Genomic DNA, 11,889 nt, shown 5'->3' with positions numbered 1-11,889 from the left:
GACCTGTCAGTACCTCATTGTCCGACAGGACGTGGATGACCCGAATGGCACTCTTAGGAATGGCGTTGTTTCTGTGGTTCATCGCCTGGATGACTTTGGGAAGATGGCCCAGGGGGGGGACTTGATCTGCCAGCTGGGGCTGGGCACTGAAGAGACACACTGTGGCCATGGTCAAGGTCTCCAGAGTCTCCCCCTGGACAGCAGGAGACAAACCGGCAATGCAAGTCAATCGTAGGGTACTTAGGGTTTCACATGGCCTTGGCAATGTATCTCATGTGCAAAACGAGGGGTTGAAAAGATACCATGAGATACTAGTACCATCATGTAGACATGAAATACACATTACTAGAAATTTTCAGAACATACGACAGTTAATGTTGGACGGCACCAATAGCCCATCAGAATGCAGAACTAGGGAAACGTTTTCCCTACTCTATCACAGCTTCAACTACGGATCAAATATCCCTTATCTTTGGTCCAGAAGTATTTCATAGCCTTTGCCAGTCGCATAGCCTTTGTCAGTGAACTATCCTAATCCAAAAATCCAGAAACTAAAAGCTTTGAGCACATGGATACTAAAAAGTTTGATTTGGGGAGTTGGGCATGGTCACATACACCTGAAATTCCAGTGCTTGGGAGGCTAAGGTAGATGACCAAGAGTTGGAGGCCAGCCTGAAACAGACTGTCTCAAGATAAAATTTAAAAAGTATTCAGTGTCTGGATGCCATGGTGATTTTTGTATTGTTGATAATGGATTATAAACACTACGGCTTCTATTATCCTACATATACACACACACCAAAAATGCTGCTTTACTTTCAGCGGTCCTAGGGCCTTTGCCTGGGATCGGTTTAAAAAGCTGTCCTCCTACCTATTATAAGCAAACCACAGATGCAGTAAAATGGTTGGAAAAGGCAACTTGACTACAGTAAGTGACATGGGAAGTATCTCTTCAGCCAGTTCTGCGGTCAAAACCCATCTCGCTCAGCCAATGAGATAGCAGGTATAGACTTTCAAGCCCCAGGACTGCAGCAGACATTCTGCTCGCCTGGATGTACACATGGGCAGCCGTACACACCAAGGGCTGAGAGGGCCGGGGTGACTGGCAGAGAAGCCCTGGATGCTGAGGCTCCTCCTACACAATAAAGCTGAAAACAAAGGGCCCACCAGCCTGTTAGAGCTCTGTGAATACACTGAAGAATGCATCCGCCCACGTGAGCACTTCTAACTTTGTTTCCTACAAGGAGCTATTTTATTAAGAATTTCACTACTGAAAATGCCACCTCCCTCCCCACCTCCCACTTCCCCCCAAAAAATCAATGGGCATCTGTGATTTGAATGAATATTCAGCACAACTTCTGATGTGTTCCGAGGATGAGAGGAGCTTACGTGAGGATTGTTCTTCTCCAAGAGCTCGGTGAACTTTTCCAGCAGTGCTATCAGAAACTCCCGGGGCTTTCTTAAAACCCACGCTGGCTGTGCGATGAAGATCCTCAAGAAAACCCCTCCCACGGCAAGTTCACCCTCGGCCTCTCCAAACACCACAGCGAAATCTTCAGGTAACTGTGGGTAAAGAGCAATCGGCATGGGCCAGTCACTTAAAAATCATTACTTCCTTATGAAGCAAGTTCTAACAGGGGAATTCTTTACAATCAACTAAATCTTTATAATTATCTTTACTATTAACTAAATGTCATCAGATTACTTTTGAGTCTCATTCCTTCTCAGTAAAGTTCAGAAAGCATGCTTTTACTACTTCAAAAGGGAGCATTCCTACTAAAAAAAAACAAAACAACAACAACAAGAAAAACCTTGTTTCCTTTTCCTGGAGTTCATTTCAATAAATATTATTTTATAGGATCAGATGCACATAGGCACTGGACCTCTGTGTTCCTCTTGAGCATCCCTACTTTTTATGCCTGAAACCTCATCTTCCAAGGGCAAGCACATTGACGGGTCTTAACATCACTAGAGATCTACAGTAAGCTGACTTGGCAGGAATTTTTTTAAAAAACACACAAAAATCAGCAACTACCCAGAAATCCCACAAAATAATAGTTTACCTTCCAGTTTATATCAGGGTTGTCCCGCTGATTTTTAAAGTGCCTTTCAGGGAAAAAAAAAAGGGGGTGGGGGTGGGGAGAGGATACCAAACTTTAGTCACAAATAACACTTTCACCAGTCTCTCGAGAAAGCCTACAGGGGCGAGGGGGGGAGGGGGGAGGGGAAGGAGGGGAGGGCGCACGTGCCCACTAGGCGGCTCCTCCCCTTGGGCTTTTACTCACTCTAGCATCATTTCTCTCACTGTGGTGGACACTTTGTCTCTGGAACTATCATTCCAAATCAACTCGGGGTTCTCGTGGGTTCCTTCGAAAATATGCACAGCAGCTTCCGGGTTGTCTCTCATAGCATCCATGAAAACGCTAGGCAGAAATTTCATTAATGTAATTCGAACCTACGGGAGGAGGTTTGGGAAAGAAAACAACATCTATTGGAAACATCTGCACATCTGGCCTGCTTTTCGAAGATAGAAAATCGGTACTATTGGTGCAATGGCTTGTGGCGAATGGCCAGTATTTCAAGATCTGGAATGGGAAGAAAGACAAACTGTGGTCTATGACCCGGCCCTATTTACCTGTCTAGTTTCTCCTTCCCCCTCCCCGCTTCAAATGAGGCAGGTGCTTCCCAAGAACGGCCTGTGCGCAGCTCCCGTAGCCCTCCTGCCCGTCCAACGATCCCCCACACAAACAACTTTTTCTCATGTTACACCTTTGTGTCTTACAGGTGCTTTTGTGGGCATTTCTCTTGCTCTACTCTGTCAGTATTTTTCTTTTGGGTGCTGATCCTGGAGCTTGAGCTCAGAGGCTTAGTGCTGTCCCTGAGCATTTTTTTGCCCAAGTCTAGCACTCTTCTTTGCACTACAGCTCCACTTCCTTTTTTTTTTGGTAATTAATTGGCGATAAGAGTCTCACAAACTATCCTGCCCCACCTGGCTTCAAATCAGGAGCATCAGATCTCAGCCTCCCGAGAAGCTAGGATTACAGGCCTGGCTCTACTTTTGTTTGATGTCAAACTGTGGCTTTTTCCAAAAAGAATTAAAAAAGAAGCACTAAAAAGGGGAGTTAGTGCTGTGTGCTGGTGGCTGTCAATCTAGCTTCTCAGGAAACTGAGAAGAAACTGACACAAAAGGGTAGGACTTACTCCCCTGCAAATCTCAGCACTTGGGAGGCTGAGGTAGAAGGCAGGGGACCTGGAGAGTCACGACCACAAAACAAAACAAGGAAAGCAAGGGGCCGGGAATGTAGCTCTGTGATAGATGTGGGGCCCAGCCCAATGTCCAGCACCACAATAACTGGGCATCACTGTGTGAAGAATATTAGTCGTGTGTACCCAGGTCTTTAAGGAAAACTCAAAACGAAGCTGTCAGCATTCCTTGTGTGTGGACCAGAATTCTGTATGCATCCAAATTTAACCACCTCACCTCATCGAGCCTGCTCAAGGCTGAGTAATTACCTCTAAAGGGCCCATGAGATTCTCAGTGACTTGGTGAGAGATCAGGCTCAAGAGCCAAGAAGTAACTGGAGCCAAACAATTTTCCTATTACAGAAGATACTGTGAGAGGGTTCTGTTCACCATGAACTTGGTGTGGAGGCACCACACGTGCAGGGCTTTAGACAGAGGCAGCCATCTGTAGCCTCTTCCTTACCCAAGGAGCTTAGGAGACTTCCCCAACAATGATTCTCAAAGGCTAGTCTGGGCAGGCTCCAAAAGAACAACTGAGGGAATGGATTAAGAATGCAGACTCCTAGGACCCAGCCAGGCTAACAAGACTGAGGCAAGCGGTGGAGTCCAGGCGCCTTTCCGTCATGCCCCTCCTGCCGGTGTCTCTGAGGTGCTGATCAACAGACTAGCACAGGTTGTGCGCCTGTGAGGACTGCTTCTGGGGAAACTGCTTTAATAGTAAGATGGGAAGGCTTGGATACAACCACATCTGGATAAATTACATTCAGACTTAATTGTTTCAACAGGTTCCTGATATGCAAACTAGTCCACTGATCCAAAAATCATCCCCAGATTTGGTTTGTTAAATGAGATGTAGAATATAAGATACAAATCATGAGGCTGGGAAGGTGGCTCAGTGGTAGAGCACTTGCCTTGCATGTATGAGGCCCTGGGTTCAATTCCTCAGCACCACATAAGCAAAAAGAAAAAAAGCCAGAAGTGGCGCTGTGGCTCAAGTGGTAGAGCGCTAGCCTTGAGCTGAAGAGCTGAGGGACAGCGCCCAGGCCCAGAGTTCAAGCCCCATGACCGGACCCCACCAAAAAAAAAAAAAAAAGATAAAAAGATACAAATCATATAATGATCACTAATGCCTTTGGTAGCTACTGACACAGGCCAATCTTTGGATGGGAATGTCTAGCCTATCTTCGGTTGTAACCTGAAATTATTTTCTCCCCACAGAGATGAAGAGTTTACCATTGTACTTTACACACACTCTTACAACTTCTCAATTTGGGCACAGGCTTCCCCGATTCGTTTTCACAAACACTAATATAGACACATGTAGCAAGTTTCAGTGTGTCGATCTTCCAATCATTTCCTCAGCCTTACTATCGCAGACAAACTTTATGATACATTTCCAAAGTTAAAAGGTTTAACAAAGTTTCTTCCTAGAACTTATTCTGTGCTCACCTTTGGACCAATCAGTTTATCCGCTGTCATCTTGGCAAAAAGTTCTGCTGTTTGGGCTCGAACCTGTGGATGTGTTGAATTGCAGAACATATCTAATAAATAAATCAAAGCCCCTGTAAAGGACAAAAGAAAAAAATCAGATCCAACTGCAACTTATTTCAACACAATGCACTGTAATTCATTTTTCTTTTTTTTTTTTTTCGGTCATGGGGCTTGAACTCAGGGCCTAGGTGCTATCCCTCAGCTCTTTAGCTCAAGACTAGCTAGCACTCTACCCGTTGAGCCACAGCACCACTTCCGGTTTTCTGGTGGTTCAGTGGAGATCAGAGTCTCATAGACTTTTCCTGCCTGGGCTGACTTTGAACCATGATCCTCAGATCTCAGCCTCCAGCGTAGCTAGGATGACAGGCGTGAGCCACCGGCGCCCAGCCTTTCCTTTTTATTAAAAATTGGACACAGGGACTCACTATGTTGCCTACGCTGGCCTTGAACTCCCAGGCACAAATGAGCTTACTGCCTCAATCTCTCAAGTAGCTGGGGTTATAGACATGCTACCATATCCAGCTATCAGCAGTCTGATATTTAAAATTTTTAAATCTTATAAAGCATTCTTCAAACTCATCAGACTGCACAAAGTAGCTCAAAAAGAACCAACAAAAACCCTGATCATATTGCATATGACTGGATGAAAAAAACTATACATTACCCTTTGCCATTGCTTCTTTGATTATTTTTGTACTTGACACCAAAGCATAAAGAGTTTCCAGAACAAGCTGACGACCTGCAGAGTAGAAGATATTTCAAGGAATGCACGGACCAGTTAGCTGACATTCATTGAAAATCAGCTCAGCACCAGCTCTTTAACTAGATGTTCTGTATGGGGTATGACAGTTAATCTCCACAAGACAGATGTTACTGTGGCTGTGTTACAATGAGAAAGCCCTAGCTTATTTCCCCAGCCCAGGGTTTTAGAGCTCTGCAGATAGTCCCCTCTGAGGGTCGGTCAAGCTACGGTTTTTAAAATTCCTCTTACGAATATACCTACTTGATGGCAATGAATGCAGGAGAGCCAACAAATTGGACAGAACCACCGACTCTGCAATGTTGTTCACACAGTCCTGGTTAGATGTCACTATATTCACAACCTAAAAATTAATCGCCAACATTAAAACTTTTAGATACGATTTTCTATTTAAATCAGACTAAGTCAGAAAATTTTCAAAAATGAAAAAAGTGAAAAACAAAGTAACGTTTATAAGAGTTTAGTTTCATCAGGCTCATCGGGCTCATGCCTATGATTCTAGCTACTCAGAAGATTGGGAGGACTGTGGTTTGACTGGATAAAAGTGCATTAGACCTCATCTCAACCAATAAAAAGCCAGGTGTTGGTGGGGCACACTATCATCCTAGATATGCGGGAAGCATAAATAGGAAGACTATGATACAGGTTGACCCTTGCATAAAGATGAGACCCTATTGGAAACACAAAAGAGCCAGGTTGAGGCTCAAATAGTGCAGTGTTTGCTTAAAAAGCAGGCCAATGCCCCGTACTGACAGAAGGAATTTTAACAGATTGGCTTTGGTAACTTTGATTTTTTTTTTTGACACTAACCCTTTCCTCAATGAATATGCTAATTATACCAAGGGGGTTCACTATAGTATGTCCATACCTGCATATAATGTGCTTTGATCACATTTACCTTATCTATTAGTCATTCTTATTCCCTACCAACAATGATCTTTAGACAAAAAAAATAAATAAATAAAAATACCAGAACATATTCCAGAACCATGGCTTCTAACCATGGCACTCCAATCAGATTGGTAGCAGAGGGTAACGAGGAGATAATGATCCTCAATATGGGGACTTTCTTCTACTTTTAGAGAGAGAGCGCAAATGTCTTTAACACCCAGTGCAATAGACAGATGTCTATAATCTCTCAGCTATACAGAAATATGTGTGTTTTTCTTCCACATGGGATGCCCTCTCACCTAACTCTTACGTTTATTACTGTCCTATTAATCATTCAGTCTAAATCAAAGTCTTCAGATGCATCATACACATTATTCAAAAACTATGCTTGTATGATTCCTGCAGGGGTGGATTTGGTTTTCTTGGTGATAAATTCTGTGTGTTGCAATGGGGAGCATCATGTGAAGAATGACCTTTAGTCCCTTTAGGTCGCCTGGACAAAGAGTCACTTCTGTCAGAGGAAAAATTGAACCCAAACAGCATCCCAGAAGAACAGACACTTTGTTCTTCTACAGTAGGGGTCACCAACTTCTCCGGGACCCTTGAGACCCATAGATTTGGAGCAGCTGGCTTTCCGAGGGAATGCCTGTGAACGGCACACCAAGGGGTCTGCAAACCTCACTGGAAAGCTTACTCCATGCCCGGTCTCTAAGAACGGAAGAGCAGATGAGGGGAAAGGAGCAGTTCTCTGGGTGAAAGCCCCGAGTGCAGCCAGCAGAGGGGACTGGGGAACTCCTTGAAGACCTGTGGCTCTTGACGCTTCTCAAAGAAGCCTATACGCGTGGCATCATGCAAAACAATCTGAGCACTGATGCGTGGCAGACAGTGACCATAAGCAGATGCACCGCCAGCGATAGGTGCCAGGTTTGCTCATCAGCGTTAACTCAACTTTTAAAGTTCTATGACTTAACAGGCAAAATGAAAAAAGATGCACACTCTCACACGGGGAGGAGTAAGCAGGAGGGAACACGGCATGCTTCAGTACCGGGTACTCACCTCTAATGCCAGCTGCTGCACGTGACCAGCCCCATGGACTCGGAGAAGGGAGAATATCAACTTAAAGTGCCCAATGCATTCGCTTTCAGACCCTAGAGAGCAAGAATAAATGGTTAGTTTGTAATGTCTCGGAGATATCCTAAATTACAAAATTGAACCAATATACTTGGGCTGTGAGGCCCCAAAGTTCAAACTCCAGTATTGAGAGAGAATAAAAAAGAGAAAGAAAGTGGTAAGTACTGCTGCTGTTGATCATGTCTCTGATACAATCTTCTAAACATTTATTCCACAGAGTGAGTGGAGGAGCTTAGGCAGCAGTGTAACTTTAAAGGCAAAGAAAGGGTTGGGAATGTGGCTTCGTGGTAGTGTTTGTCTAGCATGCAGGAAGCCCTGGGTTTGATTGCTCAGTACCACAGAAACAGAAAAGGCCAGAAGTGGTCCCATGGCTCATGTGGTAGAATGCTGGCCTTGAGCAAAAAGAAGCTCAGGGACAGTGCCTAGGCTTTTCTACTTCACGGGGGTTGCCGCCCTTGGGTTTGATCACACACCTGGATTGTACTTGATGACATTTCTGAGTGCCTCCAAAGCCATCTCCACTCTCGGCAGGCGGTCTCCGTGCTGCTCGGACTCCACCTTCGCAGCATGTGTGATGGCCATGAACGTGTGCAGGTACTGGGCCTGAGAGCCAATGTAATCCAACAGACTTGCGGCAAATGCTTTAGGCACCTAAGTCAAGCAGATGGACATTTAAAAAGCACACATATCCTCTTTAGTAATCTATAATGAAGCCTTCCCGGCAAAAGAGAAAAACTTCAAGCTACGCCAAGTGAATATGCATGATTAAATTGTATTATGAACACCTAATGGGTGCAGGTGAGAGAGAACAGACCAGCCGTTTCTTTGCCAAACTCTATAAATGGCATTGTATCTCAAAATATAGAGGGAGTATGAATACAGTAGTAGCTTCCGGTAACAGACTGTCAAAGACATCAGACAAAAAAAGCAGGGAGCGTACCTCTAGTTGGAAAGTAGGGGTTTCATTGTACACCCTAACAAAAATCTCCCCCACAATAAGTTCTTTGGCATGTTCACTGTAGACAAATTCTGACCCATAAGTCTTGTCACAATCACCCTGTTAAAAAAAAAAAAAAGTAAACAGACTGTTAAAAATATGATTAGGAACCACTGATGTCTAGTTTATAAGCCTATGCCAATTAGGTTTAGTAATGTAACAGGAAAAATGCAGTATCATGCATATATCACAGTACTCAAGACAATGTAAACATTTATACTCTAGAAGACAGGGTATTACTGTTGTAATATTATACTCTTAAACTTTAAGTAAAACTATTGTAACTCATTTTTAAAGCTCACAGAAGTGGGTCAGGAATTAGAACTAGAGCAACTCTTAACACTAGGCTTTTCTAGCTCCACAGTCAGCCTGCTGGTCTAGCAGGCTTCAGGAGGACAGAGCTGAGAAACACATTGGGACTGTTTCTTGTTGTTATTGTTGTTGTTGTTGTTAAATAATGCAATGAATCTAAGGGTTTGTAAACAGTCTCTGGACAAAAAAAAGATGGTATCTTGAAAAATCAAGACCATTCTTTCTGCTAAAGAAAGGACAGGAGAAAACAGTTTACAGGAAGGTTTAGGTTGAAATCACAAGGTATTTAGGTGGTATTAAAATAACATGTAACAGCAGATGATAAATTGTGAAGTCTAAACAAAAAGGCCGCCTCATGAAGGCTACTCTCACACGTGCGAACTGCTCCCCTTAGCTCTGCAGTCCTCAAAATATTTCTACCTCCAGAGTCACTCTCATGGAAATCAGATGAAACAAATTCTCAGCAATTGAGCATGGGACAATTATAACTGCTCTAATAAGTTCCAAAGCGCCAAACACGATTTTCTTTAAGTCATCAGTATTTACCCATCTAATAGATGGGCTATCCAGGCTTTCTCCCCTTCCCTTCTTTTAAATTCACAATTATGTCTTTCTTTGTTTACACCCTGCCCACCAGAAGGTGGCAGGACAGGAGAAGATTTCCATTCTGGGGCTGGAAATCAAGTGTGACTTACTATAGAAGCTCAAGTAAAGAACTAAAATAAAGCCAGGCGCCGGTGGCTCACGCATGTAATCCTAGCTACTCAGGAGGCTGTGATCTGAAGATCACGGTTCAAAGCCAGCCCAGGCAGGAAAGTCTGTGAGACTCTCTAATAAACCACTAGAAAACCAGAAGTGGCGCTGTGGCTCAGGCAGTAGAGCGCTTGCCTTGAGCTGAAGAGCACAGGGACAGCACCCAAGCCCAGAGTTCAAGCCCCACAACTGACAAAAAAAAAAAAAAAAAAACCCTCTGGGCATAAAACTGATTAAAATAAGAAAGCTGTGGCAACAAGACAGAAATCCTGTTGGCTTGATTAGGAAATATTGATAGAGTGCATTTCTGCTTCATCAACACAAGCTGTACTTTCGGGTGACCCATCAGAATAAATTACTCAATAATTTGTCAAATGTGAACATACTTTCTTGATCATGCTTTCTTGTTGTGATTCAAGAAACTCCAGCAGTTCTGCTCTTGTGGAATTGTTCCATATCAAATAGGGGTTGTCTGTGTTGCTGTTCAGCATCTTCAAAATCTAGGAGACAGAATGTTACTGTTGTAGCCTTCGGGGAAGCAGTGAGCCAGGCTTCCCTGTACATTCAGTGCACAGCGCACACTGTAACGGTGCCTCTCAGGCACGATGGACTGTATTAAGGACCTCAGTTGTTCTCACAGGGGTGCTGACATCATCCGTTCTGCACCTGCAGAAACCACATCACTTGCCACAGGTCTCATAACTCAGAAAAAGCAAAACTGGCATTCCAATTTGAGTCCGATTTCAACCATCTTGATTCTGTTCTGTCATGGAGAAAACTCAAATGTTCCAAGTACTTAAGAAACACTGTAAATACTAAGAATCCTGCCACAGTGTCTTTATTACACACATATAGCTGAAAACAAAATCTAAGTCTCTGTGAGGCATACCTCCTGACACACACACACACAAGTTAATGTGAGATTTACAGAGGAAATTCGGTTCCCACTTTCATGGCCACAGGCCAGAGTTCTAGGGGCAGAGATGATGCCCTCCTTTCTTTGGCTGTCCTCAAAGACAGTGTAACACTATGCCAGGTGCTTAAATGTCTGAGGAAAAATCTTCCCATGTTCCATAGAGATTTTCAGTTACATTGGGGAGGAAAGCAGAGACAGTACATTGCTACAAAGCCATCTGATCTTGTATCCAAGAGGTTAATGACCAGCAGAGCAAAATAACTTAAAAACTACAAGGTTAGGAAAAATACAACTTGAAGACCTAGTAGTTTAAAAAAATAAATGGCTTATTAAGTTCAGGCAGAACTTGTACAAGATTTGATTTTAAATGACTCAAAACTTTTCAGGAGCTATTTGCTAACTTGCAGGTATTTCAAGAGGGAATGTTCTCGGTCAGCAAAAAGTATCAGTGGTGAGCACAAAGTCCAAGCAGACCAGAGCTAGATTCCTGACTCTAGACCTCTCCTCAGGCTACTGGAAAACATGGTCTGCACAAGAACACAGACTCAGGTACAGGATTAAAAAAGCAAATAGGTGGCCAAAGTTCTCAAGATCCTGTAAATCTGGAAACCTGAGGCCTTTTCCCTTATAAAAGTAAGAGGTGATCATGAGAGGGAAACACGAGAAAGCAGTCTATTATTCTGCCTTTCAAAGGTAACTAAGGCTAACATTTGGTACAGTCCCCTGGGCCCACTCTAATTTCCTTAGTGGGTACATAGTGTCCCGTTTGTAGATTATATAATTTTTAGTGCTATAGTAAAAGAAGACATCTCTGCGTGCATGTGTGTGTGTTTACTTTCAACATTTCAACTTGAACTGGGATAATCTACAGCCTTTAAGAAGAGTGTAGATAGACACAGACTTGGTCCACTGCCTTCTGGTACTCTCCCCACTGTGAAACACCATTCCAAGCTCATTCTCCTTGTTCTGTGTCTTGGGACTCAAGGGTGGTAAGAATTATGGGAGGCTCCACCCCCGAGAAACAGGAAGTGTGTTTACAGGGACTAGACTCGAAGAGCTGTCATCACTACCATCTATGCAGAATAAACAGAATTTCGTGGCTAAGACTTCCAAAGGATCACACAGTGGTGGTCATCAAAAACCAGGCTGATTCTGCAGTACGTACCTCAGTGGCACTGACCACAGCGAGCTTTCTAGCAATATAGGGTGTCAGCATGCCAGCTAAACTTTTCCTTACAGTTGGGTTTTCTGGGGTTGCTTGGTCTTCAGGCAAGTACCCTCCAAGGCGACTGAGAGCGTGTACACTCAGTTTTGCAAGACTGTTGGCCACTTCCTGTTATTAAAAAAGAATCAGGACATTAGAGATGTATCTTATATAGGTAACAACAAGTCAAT

The 11,889-nt window shown here is 43.6% G+C and overlaps 1 protein-coding gene across 2 annotated transcripts in view; it reads right to left on the bottom strand.

Moving 5' to 3' along the window:
• Nucleotides 1–11,889, bottom strand: part of Dnajc13 (DnaJ heat shock protein family (Hsp40) member C13) — an 89,646-nt gene that overhangs the window by 8,084 nt on the left and 69,673 nt on the right. For both annotated transcript variants that reach the window (XM_042665875.1, XM_042665874.1), the window contains exons 41-52: nucleotides 11,660–11,827; nucleotides 9,965–10,078; nucleotides 8,457–8,573; nucleotides 7,990–8,167; nucleotides 7,442–7,533; nucleotides 5,738–5,837; nucleotides 5,399–5,473; nucleotides 4,693–4,805; nucleotides 2,286–2,455; nucleotides 2,064–2,106; nucleotides 1,390–1,563; nucleotides 14–193 (exon numbers count right to left, since the gene is read on the bottom strand). In XM_042665875.1, coding sequence (XP_042521809.1) covers nucleotides 14–193; nucleotides 1,390–1,563; nucleotides 2,064–2,106; nucleotides 2,286–2,455; nucleotides 4,693–4,805; nucleotides 5,399–5,473; nucleotides 5,738–5,837; nucleotides 7,442–7,533; nucleotides 7,990–8,167; nucleotides 8,457–8,573; nucleotides 9,965–10,078; nucleotides 11,660–11,827 — 1,524 coding nt within the window. The remainder of the gene's footprint in view (nucleotides 1–13; nucleotides 194–1,389; nucleotides 1,564–2,063; nucleotides 2,107–2,285; nucleotides 2,456–4,692; nucleotides 4,806–5,398; nucleotides 5,474–5,737; nucleotides 5,838–7,441; nucleotides 7,534–7,989; nucleotides 8,168–8,456; nucleotides 8,574–9,964; nucleotides 10,079–11,659; nucleotides 11,828–11,889) is intronic.

This window comes from Dipodomys spectabilis, unplaced genomic scaffold (genome assembly GCF_019054845.1).
Source record: "Dipodomys spectabilis isolate Male_0828 unplaced genomic scaffold, ASM1905484v1 ptg000360l, whole genome shotgun sequence".
NCBI classification, from domain to species: domain Eukaryota; kingdom Metazoa; phylum Chordata; class Mammalia; order Rodentia; family Heteromyidae; genus Dipodomys; species Dipodomys spectabilis.
The sequence above is the reverse complement of the archived record's forward strand: the minus strand, read 5'-3'. Positions and strand labels throughout refer to the sequence as shown.